Source organism: Rattus norvegicus, chromosome 1 (genome assembly GCF_036323735.1).
Source record: "Rattus norvegicus strain BN/NHsdMcwi chromosome 1, GRCr8, whole genome shotgun sequence".
NCBI lineage: Eukaryota > Metazoa > Chordata > Mammalia > Rodentia > Muridae > Rattus > Rattus norvegicus.
Window position 1 is genome coordinate 104,358,517 of NC_086019.1, and position 21,324 is coordinate 104,379,840.

Here is a 21,324-nt window from a genome sequence, read left to right on the forward strand (position 1 = left end):
AGTGCCCCTATCTTCCTGTTCCCAGAGGCCCTATACAGTTTCCTCTTGAGCCAGGGATGTGGGCAAGGGTGGGCAGTATTGGTGGTCTCTCCCACTCTGCAGTCTCAGGAGTGCCCACCTGCCTGGGTGGTAAGCTCTCTCTCCCACGGAGTTTGGGAGCAGAGAGCTGTGGGCAGGGATCAGCGAGGTTCAGGCTCCAGCTAAAAAACCTGGAGTCTTTTCATAGACAGAATCAAAGCAAAGTTTTTTAAAATTTATTTTTGTTTTTATTTTTTTATTTTCGATACAGGGCTTCACTGTGTAGTCCTAGCTGTCCTGGAACTCACTTTGTAGACCAGGCTGTCCTCTAATTTACAAGATATCTGTCTGCCTCTGCCTCTTGAGCTGGTATTAAAGGTGCACCACCACTGCCCGATGCCAAGTTTTTTTTTTTTTTTTAAGGATTTTATTTTTTTATTATATGTGTATATGTATGTATGGGTATGTACCCTTGGGTGCAGATACCCAAGAAAGCCAAAATAGGGCACTGGGTCCCCTGGAGATATTGTTACAGATGGTTGTGAGCCAGCAGACATGAGTGCTGGGAACTGTGCTCACGTCCTCTACAATAACAGTAAGTATATGCTCCGAACCACTAAGCCATCCCTCCAGCCTTGAGAACTTAAGTCTTTTTTTTTTTAAGAACTTATATTACTGGGAAGTGCTTCAGTAATGGGGCACAGATGAATGTAAGGTTTAAATGGCATTGCCTGGCTTTTCTGGTTTTCTTCTCACCCTACGCATGTTCTTTCCATCTCTAGCTTCACTCTCCAGGCCTCCCCAAGTGGCAGCTTACATGGTTACCACCTGCTCAAAGATGCTCTACCTAGCAACCATGTTTGTAAGTCCCAAAGAAGACTCTAGTTGGCTCCCTTTGCCAAAGCACCCAGGGTGTTGAGCAGACAGGAAAACCCACAAACCAGTAGCTATGTAAGTGGAGATGGGGTCCACGATTGAGGAGAATGGGCTAGCTCGCCCTTCCTTGCCATGCTGGAACAGTGGAAGCCAGGCTTCCCTGCCGACTGGGCAGGCTTTGGCATTTTCATCCAAAAGGGGGAAAGTAGCTTCCTGAGGGTTTTTGTCAGTGACACTAGGCACCTTTATGCATGCATGAAATTTTTGGTCAAGTAACTTATGCTCATTATAAAGGATAATTTGAAACATGCCTAGAAATATGAAAGTACCAATTCCTTTTATCTGAATAGCTCAGAAACTCAGTTTCTCTTGAGTGTGCTTCTTCCTGCCTCTTGGTTTGTATTCTGTATGCCCGTTTGCCATAAAGTATAATCGTAAAGTATGGACGCCCCTTCCTCACCTCCATGTGGAGACCCTCCATCTTACTCCGCCAGGTTGCAGGCTTTCGCAGTATGTACTTTTTCTGTATCTTTGGAACAGGTGCAGCTTTATTTTGCTGTAACCACAGGCAGAGACATCCTAACCTCATCAGTCCAGTCCTTGTTCCTAATCTCACACATGCTGTGGCTCGCAACCATGTGTAACGGGATCTGATGCCCTCTTCTGGTGTGTCTGAGACAGCTACAGTGTACTCACATACATAAATTAAATAATTCTTAAAAAAAGCCAGTGAACATTAGCCATAGGGAACACTTTACTAGTTTTCATCTTTATCATAAAAAATGTTTTTGTGCTATCGTTAGACGCTCATCCATGGTTCATCAATAGTGGCCACTTTCTGTGTGTCAGGTCTCAGGTGCTCAGAATTTTATCCTCACCACAGCCCTGAGGAATACAGATGTTATGCCCATTTATAGATGAGGAAACTGAAGTACTAATAAACTTCTATGGTTTTCACAAGGCTAATTAGGAAGACGGAGCTGGAATTCAATTCAGGTGGACTGGCTCTAAGGTCTCCCAGCGAATCCTGGCACTGCACAGCTTCTTAAATCAGTAGTTCTCAACCCATGGGTCTCGACTCCTTTGTGGGTGGAAAGACCCTTTCACAGGGGTCTCCTGAGACCACTGGAAAACTTTACATTACAATTCCTAACAGTAACAAAATTAGAGACATGAAGTAGCAACAAAATGATTTTATGTCTGGAAGTCACCACAGAATGAGGAACTGTCTTAAAAGGTTGGAGCATCAGGGAAGTTGAGAACCGCTGGTCTGGATGGGATGCGTCTGTCCAATCTGCCTCATTGATTTTTATTAGGACTGTGGGGAGGGGAGGTTTGCAGTGTGCTAGTTTCAATGGCTGGCTCCAAATGAGGGCCTTCAGAGGCACGGGCCTCTGCTGTGAGCAGGTGGCTCTGGGCAGTGGTACTTGCTGCTGTACAAGTGTGAAGTTTCTGATGTTCGCTCAGAGCAGAGAAGCTGTGAAAGGCTTTATGACAGTCTTGACACCGTGGCTTCTCCTTGGTGTGAATTCTCTGGTGTTGCCTGAGATGGGTGCTGAAGCCAAAGCTTTTCCCACACACGTCACAGGCACAAGGCTTCTCACCACTGTGAGTCCTCTCGTGCTTCCTTTGATTTGCCTTCTGAGAAAAGGCTTTCCCACATGTGCTACATGTGTATGGCTTCTCACCTGTGTGAGTCCTCAGGTGAAGAGTAAGGCATGAGCTCTGGCTGAAGGCTTTCCCACACTCCTGACAAACGTAAGGCTTTTCTCCAGTGTGAATTCTCTGGTGTCGGATGAGCTGGGCACTGAAAATGAAGGCTTTCCCACAGTCAGCACATTTAAAGGGCTTCTGTCCTGAGTGGATTTTCTGATGCTTAGAAAGGCATGATTTCTGATGAAACTTTTTCCCACACTCACTACACTCAAAGTCCTTTACAGAATGAATTTTCTGGTGCTGAATGAGGTAGTTACTGTGCTTGAAGGCCCGGTCACATTCCTTGCATTTAAAGGGTTTCTCTGTGGTGTGAATCAACTGATGGTTTGAGAGGTGGGCACTCTGCTTGAAGGTCCTGTTGCATGTGTTACACTTAAAGGGTGGCTCGCTTTGGGAAGGTTGGTGCTGGCTGACAGAGGTGTTACGAATGCATTTCTCAGGCTCAGTGCATTTGTTTGGTTTTACAGCAGCACAACTGCTCTGACAGTGAATGGGCTGCATACTCTGGTCGCAGGTGTTCCTGCACGGGCTCTGCTCACAGGATGCCACCTTGGCATGAATCTTCTCATGCTGCTCTGGGTATTTGCTGTGGTTAAAGGCTTTTCCACACTTGGTATTCTTAAAGCATTTTTCAGTGTGCTGTGAGTGCTGACCCGAAACTTTCTCACTTGTATTTTCTCTGATATGTATGCTCAGGTGGCAATTCAGAGTTGAGCTGCAAATGAAGTGTTCTCCACACTGCTTACATTCGTACGAGCACTCGATGGTGTGGCTTTTATAGTGCCGCTCCAGCTGCTCTTTATGGCCGAAGGTCTCCTTGCATTTAGCACAGCCAAAGAGCCTTTCTGCAGCATGACTCAGCTGGTGTCGAGTCAAGTGTGAGGGACGGCTAAACCTCCTGGGACACACCGGACACTGGTGGGGCCTGAAGCCTGAGTGGACTCGATGGTGCTCAGTAAGGGCTGTTCTACGGGAGAAGGTTTTCCCACACTCACTGCAGGTGTAGGGCTTCTCTCCGCTGTGAATCCTCTGGTGGATCTTCAGGGTGGAGAAGTGGTTGAAAGCTTTACCACATTCATTACACTTGTATGGTTTCTCTCCTGTATGAACAGCCTGGTGCTTAATGAGTGATGACCTCCGATTAAAGAGCTTTCTGCACTCTTGACACTCAAAGACAGTTTTGGCAAAATGTGTTTTGCGATGTTGGAAGAAATGTTTCCTCAAGTTGAAGACTGCAGGGCATGAAGTACATCCATAGAGTCTCTGGGTGTGGACTTTCTGGTGGTCAGCTAGATGAAAGGCCCAACTGAAAGTCTTGCCACACCTCCTACATCTGAAGCACTTAGCACGTGTAGCAGTTTTCTGATGCTTGATAGGCTTTGGATGCAGAACGGATGGACTGTCACCATACTGACCCTTATGCAGGTCTTCTCGGTCATGTCTTTTATTAGTAGGTGGTTTTTCTTGGTCCCAACCTCGGCTGTCACACAGTTTTGCTGAGTCAGCAGCTTCACTCACCAGCTGCTTTCCGGGCTCATCACTCGGACCCTTAGAGGGTTTTTCTAGGTTGTCACTTTGAGTTTTACAAAGTTTTTCTCCAGTGTGGATTTTCTGATGCCACTGGAGGTACATATTCTGACTAAAGCTTTTGCCACACTCCTGACACACATAGGACTCGGAGCTCGTCTGAGTTCCTGGCTGCATGAGAAGGAGAGCGCCCTTACTGAGAGCTCCTGGTTGCTCCTGCCATGCAGGAAGTTCCCCCCTGGCGTGGATGACCCAGTGCTGGATGAGGTGGTAACTCTGGCTGAAGCTTTTCCCACACTCACTACACTTATATAGCTTCTCTTGTCCCTGGACAGAGTCCTGCTGGCTCAGGTCACTCCTGGACTCCTTCAGTATCACTGGATCGAGGTTCTTTTCAGGACTATCAGACATCACAGCACCCTCTCTTGTGCAATGGGGAGGTCCAGGACTGAGGCCACTCTCGGACTCATGACACCTACGATCTGTTGGGCTTTCCTTGTTGCTGATGTCAGGTCTTGGAAGACTTTCTGGGTCTCCTAGAAAACTATCGAACCAGTTCTCACCTATACAGGATTCAAAGTTGAGTTCCTCCGTGGAAAATATCTCCATAATCTGAGAGAGGTCTTCTTCCAAGAAACCACTCTGCAAAGGAGGGTTCTTGGCCTCAGTCGCTTCTGGAAGAGAAAGAGAGACGGGGTGGTATACAAATGCCTTCTGTTCTCTGGGCCAGTGGGACAACCATGCTGCTGCCTGAAAACAGACATGAGAAAAGGTGTGCCGGCTCTGTGTCTGTCAGTGATGTTCCGGATGGAAATGGCAGGAAGTAAGAAAGGGGAAGCTCGTGTGGACACACAGGGAGCTAAGAGCCTTGGCCATGATCCTCATAACCATGAAACCAAGGTCACTAAAAAACCCGGCAGGCATGCCTCCTTCCCCTCCTCCCTCTATACCACACAGTATCAAAATCCTACCCAAGACATCCTGGGTCCCTGATGACAGGGACATCTTTCACATGTACCCAGTCCTTCATCCTAGAACCCAGGGCCAACATCCTACCTTGACTCAGGCACTAATTTCTTTTATTTCTTTCAGACCACCCTGGAGCTGTCTCAACCCTTTTCCTTTCCTGTCTCTATCATTATCAACTAAGAATCTGGTCCCTGGTTTCTTGTCAGCCCCCACCTTTGTTCATTCTTCCACATTAGCCCTGGAACTGTCCAGTAAAGCGAGCGGACACTGCTCTGATTATCCCTTCCAAAGCATGGTTCTTGGAAAAGAGAAATACAAGCAGCATACCAGCCCAGCATTATCTCACGACAGCCCCAAGGGAGTCATTCCTTTTCTCAATGCTATGACTAGTTCTGTGGGCTCAGATACCCTCGAACCTGATACCTCTGGGTGTCCTTTAATACCTAGTGTATCACTTCCCCAGGCTAAGACTTCCCTGACTACCCACACCTCACTGGCCCATGCTCTCAGAGGCTGAGCACTGAATAACTCAGGTCTACTATGGATCCTTCACTGTCCTCAGTGTCAGCTGGAACACACACACACACACACACACACACACACACACACACACACACAGAGAGAGAGAGAGAGAGAGAGAGAGAGAGAGAGAAGATGCTCACAGGATAGCAATAGTTTACATTTGTGGTATGCTTCCTTGAAGGCAGGAGCACGTGAGCCCCTCTGGAGTCCAAAGTGGGCAACTTATTTCCCACAGTTAAGGAAGTGGCACAGCAGCTCTGCCCTTATCTAACCCATATCCCTGCGCACCACAGCACATGCTCCTTGCATCTTCCATTGCTCTCCCTACACTGTTGTTGCCCCCTCTCCTAACATCCTGTACCATCGTCATCATCTTCCAAATCAGTGCCTTCTATGGTGTGGCTCCCTAGCCACTGAGCATCTCAGAGACTGTTCAGTGTCTCTTGGACTTCAATCTGTCTCTTGCCCTACACTGTCACCAGGCTGCTGCTCTCAGCCTACACTGGTCTCCAGTTTCCTCTTCCCCAGACCTTTGCTCATATTCACCCCCTGCATAGAACATATCAACCAACAAGTACCAGGCCCCTCTTGTGCTATGAATGAGAAGGGGTCCTGGGACTACAAAGGTCAGTGAGCTAAGAACTTTTCATTATAGTTCCGTATGTTGCAGCAGAGAAAGACATGGGGGATAGCTCAGCATGTTACTATTGGAGACCTGCAAATAAATGTATGCACATGTGTGTACATGCATGTTTGGCTGTCTCTGCTTGGCAATAGTCTGTATGACGAGGTGGCAGAAACAGAACTGAGATCTGGGGAGCATGGGCCTAGGTCGTTCACCACTGAGGAACAGTAACACAAGCAGGAAGGAGCACAGAGCTCCCATTAATGATCTCCCTGGTGGCAGTAAGCAAGGAACAGGTCGAGGATTGTCCAGATGGGTGAAGCTAGACCTGCGGTCTCTGGTTCTGAGTCTTCCTTATGGTGACAGAGGAATACTGTAGGAAGCCTCCCATGCCCCGGTGTAGCAAACAGTTCCATCAGGGCCATCACATAGTGTGTGCTGCCTGGCACTGGAAATGACAGAGTAGCTATGCCGGACAGCATTTGGCTATGGCCTGACTTACTCCCAAATGTAGCTGTGCCTGAGCCAGGACAAAGGCAGAAGATGTAAACCAGAAGTCCACATGCTTGAGGCCACAAGGCATGGGGGTGCATACGTTGACTTGGGAGTAGAGGGCATCCCCTTACTGAGCCCTGGAGTAAAAAGGCTCTAGAGGCACCAAGATGCCTGTTCTGAAGGCCTAGCAAGCAAGGGCACCTCTACAGCATCAGAAGACAACGGGGAAAGGGTGGAGGCTGGGCATCAAGATGTGTGACAGTAGACAGACATGCTAGGGGCTGGGCCAGTCTCAGTTGGAGGTCACAGTGGAGAGTGCAGGGCCCCTCCTCCCACTCACCATCACTGGTGGCTTCTGGGCCTCCTCTGACTATAGCTTCCAGCTCTTCCCTGACATCTGGCTGGAAAATCAGGCTGGGTTGCGGAGGGTGTGCTGAGAAAGAACAATCTTGTTGTCAGTGAACATGCGGAAGGCAGCTAGATGCGCAGCAGGAACTTTCTGGCCTATACACCATTCAGATCTGTGTAGGAGTCAGGGTCAACGCACTTTTCACTGTGGGCTACAGCTTAAGACCTGGGAGACACTGACGGAAGACCCCCAGAGCTGCTTCTGTCACTGCACACCGGGTGGCAGGTAAGGAGAGCTGCCCGAGTATGATAAAACCCCATGGAGAGGGGTCCACAGCACACTGCCTTCTTCTCTGCTTATTCTTTGGGCTAAAGCACTGTTGCTTTCTGGAAAATGAAACCTGGAGGCATCAGAGGAGAGGCCCTGAGCATGAGGCAGGCGGTAGTGACAGGAGCTCTGCTGTGTGGAACCTGCAGATGCACGCAGGGAGGAGTGGGAAAGCTAGCAGTCACTGAATCTGGGGTAAACATCAGAATGAAGTAGTTGTTTTCTGGAAGTACTCAAAGAAATCACTGTAGAGAACAGGGATTGCTCTCTGTGATTTATAGAGTTGTTTTCTGCATAACTTTAGTCACAAGATGCTTCTGGCAAACCTGGAACATCTTGTACTGCAAACGGTACACAATAAGGCCTGAAATTTACCCTAAAACTAAGTTTTGTGTAACAGTCAAGAATTATGCCTCTGCACAGCTGTTTGGGATTCAATCCATCAGAGGCTGGACCTCCCTGTTGCCTGCAAGACCTTATGTCATCCTGGAGGACCCTCCTCTCTGATCATCCAGCATAACTTGATTACCATTATCTGGAGTAGAGGGCCTCTGCCTTCTTACTGTGAATCTAGAAAGTGGATTTGGCAGCCTTGGCTGCCCCACTAGAGAGCCATGCTAGCACAGCTGAATTTGGGGAATGCTCCTATCCCAGCATGGTTCACACTCAAGTCCTGCTTTCTTTCTGCGATTTAGGAAAAAGGGACCCAGGAACAAGCGTCAGGTCACCTCCTGACTTAGTAGGGTTTCTACTGCTCTTGATAAAACACCATGACCAAAAGCAACTTGTGAAGAAAAGGGTTTATTTTAGCTAATAACTCAGATCAACTTTCATCGCTGAGAAAAGGCAGGAACCTAGAGACAGGAACTAATGCAAGTACCTGTGGTACTTACTGGCTTGCTCTCATCCTGCTGTCTTATAGCACCCAAGATCACCACCCCAGGAGGGACACCACCCATGGTGAGCAGGGCCCTCCCATACCAATAATTTAAAAATGCACCACACTTTTGCCTGGTAGGAGAATTTCTTAACTGGGGTTCCCTCTTCCCAATGACCCCAGCTTGTGACAGGTTGACATGATCCTAGCCAGCAATGCTCCCACTGCTGAAGACTCAGAGCATCCATGTGGCTGCAATGTAGGCTCTGTAAGCTTACATTCTTGCAACCCGTGTCCTTCCACTGCAGTGAGTCATAGCTGATGCGTCTGACCACAGGCTGGGCTCTCCGATACCCCTAGTCAATCGCTAAGCTAGGGAGCACAGCCGGGAAGACTACTCCTTTCTTTAGCTGTTTCGGAATACTTGGCCAAGAGGGGACTGACTGGGGAGCTGAGCAGAAGACTGCTGTAGACTCACTAAGCACAGGGTGGGGCTCAGGCATAGTGACTTCCACAGCTGAACAGTACTTGTCAGGATCCCCAGCAACGACGTGAGGACTGTTATACCCAGTGAAGAGAACAGATCACCACTCCTCACCCCAGGGAGCTCCCATTCCAGATGACACAGCAGGGAGTTAGACTATGTTGGGAGCCACAGGAGAATCCTGGCTTAGTGAGGACTGTGTTCTGACGGGGCTGAGCTGTGTGGGCGAAGGACGCACAGGATGCTGAAGGAGAGGCTCTACGAGTACAAGCAGGAAAGGGCAGGAAGATGCAGGAAGCCAGGCAGGGACCAGAGCAGGCCTCCTGTGCACTGTGCACCAGATGACAGCACTGCCAGCCCAAGTGCCAGGACAGCATCCCGTGGGGACTTGGCACAGAGCAGGGCAGTGAGTAGGACCCCCGACAGGATGACACTTACTAAAGGAGAAAAGGTCCTGGTAGTTGTTCAATGTTGCATCCCAGAACAGGTCTCTCTGGCCCAGCTCTGACTCCAGGTCTTCCCAGTCTTCCAAGGTGAAATCCATGGCTACATCCTTGAGGGTCACAAACTCCTGAAATGAAACACACTGTCAGTCACTCAGGGGCAGCCGTGAGCCCCAGCAGGCCTGACTAGAGCAAACCCTCCACCCCTAGGTGAAGACCCAGGCAGGGCCTTGTAAAGTGACAGGATGTTAGGCCACACCGGGAGCAGGAGCCCCAGGCCGGCCAACCCTAACGTCCATCTCCTTGTCAGTTTAGATTTTAAGGAGCCAAGTGTGGAGCCTCTAATCTCAGCACTCGGAAGGCAGAGCTACAGCAATCTCTGTGAGCTCAAGGCCAGCCTGCTCTACCCAGAAAGTTCCCCAACAACCAGGGCTATGTAGAGAGACCCTGTCTCAAAAAAAGTGAAAAAATTTTTTTTGTTTTGTTTTGTTTTTCAAGATTGGCGTTTCCAGACAGTCCTGGTTGTCCCAGAACTCACAGAGATCCAGAGTGCTGGGATTAAAGGTGTGCACCACCATGCCTGGCCAAAAATAAGACTTTGGAAGACTTTGCTGTTCTTGTTCTTGTTGTTTAGAGACAGGGTCCCACACTGTACCTCAGGCTGGACCTCCTGGTGCTGGGATTACAAGTATAAGCCACCACACTCAGCTCTGTGTTCTTTATAGAAGTTTTCAATCATGGAAACAAGTAGAAATACAAACACACGGACCCAGCAGTCAGGCGACACCCCCTCACCCATGCACACTTCCACGGTAACATAACGCCTCCTCAGACAGCACAACCCCAGTGCATAGATGTGAGGAAGGAGGCAGCCACACTATTATAATCCAAGAGGGTGGGGCTGGAATCACTTGCTGGATCTGTCTACACTGTGCTATGTGAGTTCCTGTGACTGTGTCTGCTCTGTATCTCTTGCCCAGCTGTGTAGTCACTTATAACATTTTACTGTTTTTTTTTTGTTTTGTTTTGTTTTGTTTTTCTTTTCTTTTCTTTTCTTTCTTTTTTTTTTTTTTTTGGAGCTGGGGACCGAACCCAGGGCCTTGCGCTTGCTAGGCAAGTGCTCTACCACTGAGCTAAATCCCCAACCCTTATAATAACATTTTAAAAAGAGCCTCGGAATACCTGTTCCATATTGAAGTCTACATACAAGCTGGGACAGTGGCACACACCTTTAAGTCCAGCACTTCAGGCAGAGGCAGAAGGAGTCCAGGACCTCAAGGCCTGCCTGGTCTACACAGTAAGTTCCAAGCTAGTCAGAGGTGCACAGTGAGACCCTGTCTCAAAAACAACCTAAAGTTAAAACTATGCAGATCTGGAGTGGGATTTGTAGCCCAGGGACTAAGAACATCGCTGCTCTTACACAGGAGCCATGTTTGGATCCCCGCACCACAGACTGACTCACAAATGTCAGAGGTAGAGCCCTTCTGATCTGTGAAGGAACCACACACACATGTTACACATACATACATACATACATACATACATACATACAGGCAAAGTATACAGAGAAAATAAAACTACATCTTTAAAATCATTTTATGGCTGGGGCTACCACATTAATGTATTAATGGGTTGCAGCTTTAGGAAGGCTGAGAACCACTGACCTAGAGGTACTAGATGGTGTTTATAAAAACAAATTTTGGAAGATCTGTGCCCTGCATCTGGATTATATGCCAAACAGGCATCTAGTCTGACTGCACTCCATTCTTCCATGCTCTCTAAGTTCCTTTTCTATTGCTGTGATAAAATTCTGTTACCAAGACAACCTACAAAAGAAAATGTAATTGGGTTCACTGTTCCAAAGGTTAGCATCTATGATGGTGGAGTGAAGGCATGTTGGCAGCAACAGCCAAGAGCTCACACCTCAAACCTCAAGAAAGAGGCAGAGAGCACACTGGGGATGGTGGAAAGTTTTTAAAATCTCAAAGCCTGCCCCAATACACCTTCTTCAATAGGGCCACACCTCCTAATCCTTTCTCAATAGTTCCACTAACCTGAGACCATGTATTCGAACATGAGACCATGGGAGCCATTCTCATTCAGAGGAACACGCTGACTAAGGGCCCTATATTCTGGAAGTGACACTTGCTTACTTTGGTGCCGTCTGGCTGTCCCTCTGACCCAGGTATTACCTGTAAATTAAGAGACTGAAGTATAAAGTCTGAATTCAAGGCCATCTTGAGCTGCAAAGTTGAGATCCTATCTTAAGCCATCCCCCCACCCCCAAAAGACTGCTCGTGAGTCACAGGGAGAACAAACCAGAGGGATGCTGCTTTTCCTGTAGGAGTGATTCAGTTCAGAGAGACTTCAACGTACCTCAGCCATAGCTGCCTGATTCCAGTGACTTCGTTTAAGCTCCTCCTCCTTCCTCTCCATGGTCCCTGCTAGCAGAGCTGCAGAAAGTCTCCCATCCTTCTATGGCTGACTTCCTGTTCATGATGAATGTGTCTCCAAAATATCCCAAATAGCAGGACAAGTCCCAACATGAGCTTGCTATAGGGGTCAAATGACAATTGTATTTACTGAAACTATCCCATCCCTGAAATTCCATCGTGCTTCAGACCTGCAGAACAACTTCACAACCGTTATACACACACACACACACACACACACACATACACACACACACACACACCCTGGGGATCTGGCAAGGAAGTTCTCAGACTCTTCAGTCCTGCTCACTGCCCAGCAAGCAGCAGCACAGTGCTGGTGGACAGGGCACTCTTTTCAAATATTTGTTGAAAGCTGGGCACCATAGTGCATGCCCACCCAGCTCTAGGGAGGCGGAGGCACAAAGATTTCCTGTGTCAGTCCACCCAGGGATACTCAACAAGACTACGTTTAAAAACAAAAAGGTGGGTTGGATATAGCGGCACACACCCTAATCCCAGCACTTGAGAAGTAAAGGCAGGCCGATCTAAGTTCAAGACAGGCTGGAACCCCTGCCCATTCCCTGAACAAGCTGAGAAACCCCATCTGCCTTTCTTCCCTGAACCCTACCCACAAGGGAAAACTCCCCCATCCTTCGGAGAAAACTCTGGGCTAACATGTCATCACCCCTCGTCCCCCCAGTTTCTACTAACTCACCCAGAAGTGCCCGCCCATTTAAACCATATATGGACACAATCCCAGCAGAGCTGGCCTGTCATCAGTCCTGTCTAAGCTCTATAAACCCCCATTGCTTTAACCTGGATGTGTGACTTCACTGGTCTCCATCCCTGAGATATGTGAACCGACTTAGAACTCCCCAGCAGGCCTTAGGAAGGGTCCCTGAGTCCCCCTACCAGCCCAGCCAATTATCTAGCCACTGGAGATATGAAAGTCATTAACACAGGCCATTATCATGGGGAAAGGACTGGCTGTTAGAATCTGCAGGGACAGCCAGATATGCATTTACAACTGTTCGTATGCACGGGGCCATTTATCAGGAATGAGGGCTCCTAACAGCAGAAGGAAGAACTGTCAAAAATAAAGATAAAATTCTACAGGGTACCAAAAAAGAATCAATGGCTAGAGGTAACAGCCTGGCTGATAAAGCTGCTGAGGAGGTAGCCTTAAAGGAAGCGGCCATCTCTAGATTGGCCACTCTCCTGCCTGAACCACCCAGAGCAACTGAGATATGCAGAAGAAGAAATTAAATTGGCTGGTGGTGGCTGAAGGTAAGCTAATATTACTCGCCTCGTTAACAAGGACTGTTCTCAGAAAGATCCACAGAGTCACTCACCAACACTCCCAGGAACCCCAAACACCCAAATTCCTGACTGTGAGGTAAGAGACTGGGGGCCTACTGGGAAAATTGATTTTACAGAGATCAAGTAGAGAAGATATGGCTCTAAGTATCTGCTGGTATTTGTGGACATTTTCTCCAGAGAGACAGAGGCGTTCCTAACCAAAGCTGAAACAGCAAAGATAGTGGCCAAGAAATCACTAGAGGATATCTTATCCAGGTATAGATTTCCTCAGATGATAGGGTCAGACAGTGGACTGATATTTGTGTCCAAGATAAATCAGGATGCAGCAAAATTCATTGGGGCAGATTGGAAATTGCATTGTGTATACCGGCCCCAAATTTCAGCGCAGATGGAAAGAATAATAAGACAATAAAAGAGGATCTTAACTAAATTAGCCTTAGAGGGTGGTGGGGACTAGGTGATGCTCCTTCCCTTTGTCCTATATCAGGTAAAAAAAAATTCTCCTTGCCAGATGAGACTAACCCACTTTGAAATTATATACGATATTCCAGCCCCCATTGTGCCCAGCCTACCGTTGGCAGCTATCACAGAACTAAAAGGCGATGAGACTGGGTCTATGTGAAGAGATTTCACCAAGGTGTGCTTAAACCCAGGTGAAAAGGACATCCTGTTGACCACACCAACTGCCATCAAATGAAATCACCACCTGAGTGCACTACACTCACACCAGACCTGCTTCTCCACTAAAGACTACCTGGCTCCAGCTGTACCAAAAAGGAGGGTTCAAAGGGACACCAACCCCCTCAAGTTAAAAGTTGACCCAGTCTGCAATGGGACCGTTCCCATAGTTTATTCCAAATAGATTATTCCCCCAGAACAGACATGGTGGGACTGTTCGACAAGACTGACCCCTTTGCATGAATGGGATGATTCTCAATCCTTCTACCTCAGATGGGTTCTATATTTTGGTTCAATTAGTGCCCCACATAATCTATTATTCAGAGAAAATAGTATTAAGAGCCTTTGTAAGACAAATTGAGAAAGACCTTATGAGACAAAGGAGAGAACCTATCTCTTTGACTTTAACATTAATTCTAGGGGTAGAGTCAGCCCTGGTCGGCACTGGGATAACTGTGCTAACATTAAAAAAAAAAAAAGAAAACTATAACAGTTTACAGGCAAACTTAGATATCGAGAGGATTGAAACTTCCACCTCTCATCTCCAGGAGTCACTCACTTCCCTCTCAGAAGTGGTGCTCTAGGACTGTAGAGGATTAGACTTATTGTTCCTTCAATAGGGAGGTTTATGGGCTGCACTCAATGAGGAGTGCTGTTTCTACATAGACCACTCAGGTGTACTTAAAGACTCAATGGCTAACGTATGAGAGGGGCTGACCTGAAGAAATGGAGAGAAAGACAGAGTCGGGGTGGTGTAAATCCTGGTTTAATTCTTCCCCATGGCTAACTACCTTTACTGACTGGTTTTGTGTGTCAACTTGACACAAGCTGGAGTTATCACAGCAAAAGGAGCCTCCCTTGAGGAAATGCCTCCATGAGACCCAGCTGTAAGGCATTTTCTCAACTAGTGATCAAGGAGGAAGGACCCAGCCCATTGTGGGTGGTGCTGTCCCTGAGCTGGTGGTCTTGGGTTCTATAAGAAAGCAAGCTGAGTAAAGCAGGGGATGCAAGCCAGTAAATAACATCCCTCCATGGCTTCTGCATCAGCTCCTGCTTCCTGCCCTGTGTGAGTTCCAGTCCTGACTTCCTTTGGTGATGAACATCAATGTGGAAGTAAGCTGAATAAACCCTTTCCTCCCCGACTTGCTTCTTGATCGTGATGTTTGTGCAGGAATGGACACCCTGACTAAGACACTACCTTAGTGTTGACCCTAGCTGGACCCTTGATTATTCTGCTTTTGCTGCTAAGCTTTGGACCTTGCATTTGAAATCACTTAGTTACTTTTATTAGAGAACACATTAACACAGTACAGCCAATGATACTTAGACAACAGTATGAAGATATACCTCTCAATGATTCTACCTATGAGTTAACAGAACATGGTTAATTGCTTCAAGATTGAAGCACTCGCAAGAAAAAGGGGTAACGATAGAGAACCCTGACTTAGAACTTCCCACCAGGCCTTCGGGAGGATTCCTGAGTCCCCCTACTTGCCCAGTCAATTAATGTAAAGGTCACCAGGACCAACAATCACCATGTGCCTAGTTGTTGTTCCTATAATCTGCCCTCAAAAATTGTATAAAAAGAAGGCATTTTCTCAACTAGTGATCAAGGAGGAAGGACCCAGCCCATTGTGAAATGACCCTTCTCTTATGAAAGAGAGAGAAGGGGCTGCCTCTCCTCTGGTCAGTATGACCCCAGCGTGTTGGAATAATAGACCTCTTGCTTTTGCATCGAACTCCCTTCTCGAACTCATTTGGCGGTCTCCTAGTAGCTAAGGCTCACTTTGAATCTTACACTTCCTCCTAATAAACCTGCCTTTACCTACTTTTAATCTGGTCTAATCTGGCCTATATCTTTGTCACCAAGTCTATCAAAGACCAGACTGAAAAGACAGCTCATTAGTTAAGAACACTGTGGCTCTTTCAGAGTATTGGGATTTGGTTTCCAGCACCCATGGGGTGGCTCACAACCATCCAGGAAGTTAAATGCCCTCTTCTGACCTCTGTGGGTATTAGGCATACACGTGGTACACATTCATACATGTAGACAAAACACAAAAATCAATTTCAAAAAAAACCCAAAACAAAAAAAGTAAAAACTTATTGGCAGAAGCAGTATCTAGCTGAATGGGTTCAAACAATATTCCAGGGACTTCTGATTATATTCTGTAGAATTTGGGGTAGGTGAATTAATCTCCCCACTCTCCCTAAACAACTGCTGTTTCTATACTACCTATATTTTCCTTAAGCCATGACCCATAGAAACAAAACAGCATATGTTTATGGGTTCTCCATTCATAGACCCAGTCAGACTCATTTAAAAAAATTGTTTTTTTTTTTTTGGTTCTTTTTTTTTTCGGAGCTGGGGACCGAACCCAGGGCCTTGCGCTTCCTAGGTAAGCGCTCTACCACTGAGCTAAATCCCCAGCCCCCTTAAAAAAATTGTTTTTAAAAATTCTGTATCTTTTGCAGCTCCAGAGATGGATCAACAGTTAAGAACACTGGCTGCTATTCCAGAGGACCCAGGTTCAACTCCCAGCACCCACACAGCAGCTTATAACTGTCTATAACTCCCATTCCAGGGACTCTGACACCCTCACACGGACATACATGTAGTCAAATCTCCAACGTACATAAAAGAAAAAATAAATTCTGTATGTTTCTAACATATACAGGTGCTACTATTTTTTAGTATAACAGTTATTTACATAGCATGTACACTGTATTGAGTATTGCAAACTAGGTGTTAAGTTAAATTTGCATACCAGAGAACCTGCCTGGGTCACATACATGAACTACACTAGTTATACTGAATAGGTAAAGGCTGAATAGCCAGTTTGGGGCCATCCTGGGCCATACCATTTGGTTGTGGAAAGTGAGAGGTGGATATGAACAAAATACGTTGTGTATGTTAGCACTTCTAGAATTTGCCACACGGTTACCTGGCAACAGCCAGGTGTGCCTGACTCAGTATAAATGGGGCTGTTTGTCCCCTTCTCGTTCTCTTCCTCTCTTCCCTCTCTGTTCCCTTCTCCCCTCATTCCCCCCTCTCCCTCTCTCTACAAGTGGACCTCTTCTCTCCCTCTCCTTCTCCCTCTCCCTCTCCCTCTCCCTCTCCTTCTCCCACTCCCTCTCCCTCTCTCTCCCCTCAACTCCCCTCCCCAGGCCCTAAATAAACTCTATTCTATTTTATACCTGTCAAATGGCTGGCATCTGTGAGGGAAGGGATGCCTCAGCATAGGCCCACAGAGGCACTGTACCCCCTTCCTCCGCACCATACCTCACCCTACCAAACATATCCCTGGTGTCATTTTCTTTTTTTAAATCACAACAATGGTGCCGAGACTCAGATTTAGAAACTCACTGGTTCACATCTCTTGCTGCCACATGGACAGCCACCAGATTGCTCACTAGACCAATCTATGTAAACTTTGGAGAACTGGTAAGCTCCCTCCCCTACCAGTCAGTGTAAATGTTCCCTAGCTTGCAGCCATCCTATAGTGTCCTTGAGGATGAAGACATTCAGTCTTTATGACTGGTCTTCTCACTGACACTTGTTCTAGTTCCTCTAACATTTGGGTGACCCCCTCTCCCTCTCGGAAGCAGTTTTCTGTTGCTGCTGAAGAAAAATCCTAAACGTAGGTAAACTGTTCTCCTGTGGGCCCGGGGCCCACTCAACCACTAGCTTCTGCATGACAACCTGGTAAAGCTAGATTTGGCAGCTTGCGTTAGCGCCCAATCCCTGGACGCCTCCCTGTCTAATTCACAGACCAAACTTGGCCTCTATATCCACAGAGCAATCTCTCTACATGGCCACTTAACTGGCGCTGTAAAAACAACTCTCGATAGGCCATTCCCCTCCTCCCTTAGACCAGTTCCTGCCCTAGGAAAAAGTGTCCATCTGCCCCACCGACCACCCCGTTCTCTCTCTGCCCAGAACTCTGCTCAGCCAAGCTGCCCAGTTTTTTATCCTCAGCTCTCCATTCTCTCTCATCCCCTGCCTGTTCAATGCCACTGTCTGGTGCTTCGTGGCACGTGTGCGAGCACTTTCGCACCTCCTGAGCAAAGTTGCTAGACTAGAACATGCTTTAGGCACTAACTCTCGACCGCCCTTGCACAGCCGCTCCCACAGCCATCCATCCCACCCCCTTGCAGGGACTTTGCTCAGCCACACCCTCATGGCTGAGCCGAGCTGAGCACCTCACACTACACTGCTTAGATTCATCTGAATGTTTGTCTCTGCTGTTTCGTTCTAAGATACTTGGACCTCTGCCTCATCTTTCTTCTCTTGCATTTCAGCCTGTGCATTACTCACTTCTGCCACTCAAGGCACAAGAGTTTCAAGGAAGATGGAACTAAGGCTGAGATTTCTAAACAGTAAAAGTTTAAAGATCACTGCCTTAAACATATATGCTGAGCCTTGTTTTTTTGCTACTGTTATTTAAGTCACAGTGTGCTCTCTTTATTTGCTAGATACGTTCCTGAACAAGTAACTAAACAAACTCAAATATGCTTAACAGCAGCTCCCAATCTTGTCAGAAATCTGCTAAATGTAACATTGCATGTTTAAGCTTACAACAGACAGGGACTCCCAAAGCTTAACAGCGACCCCCTCAAGGTCTCTAAGAAGATATGAGCACAGCAAAAAGATTCTCCCTGGATTGTGGTTTGATAACCACTCAGACACACTGCTCCATTGCCTTGCCTGCTGCCAGGGCTTGGCGGACACTGTGGACCAACAGAGGACACCTAGACAGGTAAATGTCTCATATTGCCTAAGTCAAGGGGCGTCATTTCCTTCCCAAGTACCTACTCCACAGGAAAAAGCTTTTTGTCTTCTGGACCCGAAGGCCAGACTGACACTGCACAAGTTGCCATGGAGACCGCAAGGACCTGGGAACTGTTTAGGTATTGGACTATAGACCAACCTCTGTCGTTTTAATTAATACACGATGGCATATTATAATTTATTCTTCCCAGATTTCTGACTACATTGACTAAGCTCAACAGCTAGAAAACAGACCTAGCTCCTTACCCCAAGGTAATCCACTGTATTAGCTCATTAGTCAACTTGTCAGCTGGCTAAGCCTGCCAGATCTCATCTCAAAAAGACAGACAGGTTTACTTTGCTCACAGACTTCACCATAAACGATACACAGGTTCATATGTATGCTTTCACAGATGTAACTTTCTGTTACTTCCTTTTCTAAACTCAGTTTCCAGTGACGAAATGCTTCACATTTCCTCTCCTTGCTATGCACTGTCCTAATATTACCCAGGAGAGTTCTTATAAATTAGCCTAACCCTAATAAAGATCCCACTATCTGATGGTCTTTCACTACCACAAGTTCAAATATAAGTGTCCTTGGTTATCTTTTAACAACAAGATTGGACTTAAGATTCTTTCTCATTTTACTAAACTTATGTATATTCAGTCTCCTAGACAGAGGGGAAAACTCTTCTTGCTCCTTCTGCTCCATGAAAAGTTTTTTGTCTTCCCTAAGCTCATCTTAAAGACTGCTCATGCTGTTAACAAATTTATCTCTTTTGTAAACTTATAAGCTGCAGGAAACTCACTCAGATCTACCTCTCATGGACCAAATAGACTGCATTCAGATAAGCACACCTGCCAATCAATAGCGTAAAGTTCCCACTTGCTACCTGTTTCAGAGGGTGGGATTCCTCTCCTCTCCTGTTCCTGGGCTTGGGACTCCCCTCACCCCCAACCACCAAGAATCAAGGGTTTCAAATGTACACCTAAGAAGATTTTTATCTCCAAAGCTACACACAAGACAGCTCCAGAAAAGCCACTCACAGATGCTCCGATTTTTCTCACAGACACAGACGCTTCAACTGGACCTGCTCCTTCCTATCTATCCACAGATGGTTCCACAGACCCTGGACAGCAAGGAAACAGCCAACTGTCCTAAGATTGGACCAACATGCCCATCTTCTTAGGTTTCCCAGAGACCTGTGGCCCCAAAGGCGGCAGGAAGTAGCTAAAGATCATGACGACCCTATTCCTGCTTCACCATCACCTCTTTCTAATTTTCCCCTTTTTAAATTAAACAGAAATGGAGGAATGTTAGCATTTCTTCTAGGCTCCACCCCACAGTTAACTGGCAACAGACAGGTATGCCTGACTCACTATAAAAGGGGCTGCTTGCCCCCTCTTCACTCTCTTTCTTCTCTGTCCCTTCCTCTCCCCCCTCTCTCTACATGTTTTCATAGCTGGCCTCTACTCCTCTACTCTCTCTCCCTACCTTTCTCTGTTTCTACTACCCCCTCAACTCCCCTCCCCATGCCCTAAATAAACTCTATTCTATACTATGCTGGGTGTAGCTGGTAGCTCAGGGAGAAGGGATGCCTCAGCATAGGCCCACAGAGGCATCCCCTTCCCCTGTGCCATACCTCGCCCTACCAAACATATCTCTGGCTTCCCTGTCATTTTTATAAAATGCAACAGTATACATACATGTTTGAGATACTCAAAGAATAGATACAAATATTCTTTCTTTTATGTTTGTTTACAACTACTTCAAAGTACTATGTGTGCACACCTAGTGCCTTCAGAGGCCAAAGGGGGGGTCTGCTACCCTGAAACTGGAGCCACATTTGTTTCTGCCCTATCATGTGGTTGTTGGGAATTGAACCTGGGTTCTCTGCAAGAGCAGCTGCAAATATTCTTTACCCCCTTTTTATTTGCTTTAAACAATACTGGGTATTTTTGTTTGTTTTCAAGGATTCTGGGTTAAGAGCCATTGCTGATCTTCAGGAGGACCGGGATTTGACTCCCAGCGCCCACGTGGCAGCTCACACCTATGTCCAGTTCCAAGGGGATCCGAAGCCCTCTTCTAACCTCCACAGTTCCTGTACACAGGTTGTATACAGACTTTCTGACAAACTTGTATACATATAAAACCTTAAAAAACAAAACTCCCCTCATGGCTGGTCGCGAGAGGAAACCCCCGCTTAAGAGCATGGCCTACGCCAGGCTGTGAGCAAGCAAGGGTTCAGGTTTACATCAGGGCCTCCCGCCCCTGCTACGGAGGATTAAGCCACGAGCGACTGTGCTTAGTTTCTGTACCTCAGCAAAGCTGGCGGCCAAGTGGACAGATGCTTTCCGGCGTCCCGAGGAAACCCAACTCCTCACGAGGACGGCTCCCTCAGAGCAACTTCAAGTACCGGGAAAAATTCCTCAGAGGAATTTCCGGTTCCAAGAATTTCTCCTCAAACTTATCCCACCCAGGTATCTCTGCGCCAAATTCCAGGACCCACTACCTATGGTCTCCGCCGGCCGAACACTCTAGGAAGTACCGAGGAAACAGCCTCAGGACTAAGTGACATCAAGGTTGGGTGGCCCACTACCCTGTTATAGGACTATTTTCACCTACTACCACTCTGAAAATTCCATTTGGAGGTGACAGCGGGTTGCCATAGAAACCGTTCGAAGGCAAAACTGAGATTACCGAGACAGCACACAGAAGCAAGGAGAGTTTGGAAATGACAACACGACCTTTGATTGGTGGCTAAAACGTATTTCATCACGACTGGTGTCAGTCAGATTACCACATGCGCAGTAGGAGGAAACAGCTCCAGAGAAGGCCAGTGAACAATTAGGAGGATGGACTAATCAGGCGTGTCGCTCAGGCTTCTGGGAAAT

At 47.1% G+C, this 21,324-nt stretch overlaps 1 protein-coding gene across 4 annotated transcripts; it reads right to left on the reverse strand.

Moving 5' to 3' along the window:
- Positions 1-240: 240 nt before the first annotated feature.
- Zfp473 (zinc finger protein 473) lies at positions 241-21,317 on the reverse strand. 4 transcript variants are annotated; one of them, XM_006229187.4, is made up of 5 exons: positions 21,178-21,317; positions 11,605-11,781; positions 9,224-9,356; positions 7,089-7,181; positions 241-4,811 (listed from the first exon to the last, which is right to left on the reverse strand). In XM_006229187.4, exons 2-5 carry the CDS (start codon positions 11,662-11,664, stop codon positions 2,194-2,196), a joined length of 2,904 nt encoding a protein of 967 aa, XP_006229249.1. In that variant the 5' UTR covers positions 11,665-11,781; positions 21,178-21,317; the 3' UTR covers positions 241-2,193. The 4 variants fall into 4 exon arrangements, with proteins under 4 accessions (XP_006229249.1, XP_006229250.1, XP_017445606.1 ...); XM_006229188.5 differs by lacking the exon at positions 21,178-21,317 and adding an exon at positions 11,283-11,420 and having other exon boundaries at positions 11,605-11,736; NM_001427711.1 differs by lacking the exon at positions 21,178-21,317 and adding an exon at positions 20,749-21,130 and having other exon boundaries at positions 1,627-4,811.
- Positions 21,318-21,324: the final 7 nt, after the last annotated feature.

Bases quoted from the DNA above. Each gene is read 5' to 3' on its own strand.
- Zfp473 (XM_006229187.4), bottom strand. From the start codon at position 11,664: ATGGAGAGGAAGGAGGAGGAGCTTAAACGAAGTCACTGGAATCAGGCA. The intron at 7,182-9,223 runs GTAAGTGTCATC...GTTCTTTCTCAG, and splicing joins CCAGGACCTTTTCTCCTTTA to CACACCCTCCGCAACCCAGC. The intron at 4,812-7,088 runs GTGAGTGGGAGG...TTTCTCTTCCAG, and splicing joins CCCAGAAGCCACCAGTGATG to AAGCGACTGAGGCCAAGAAC.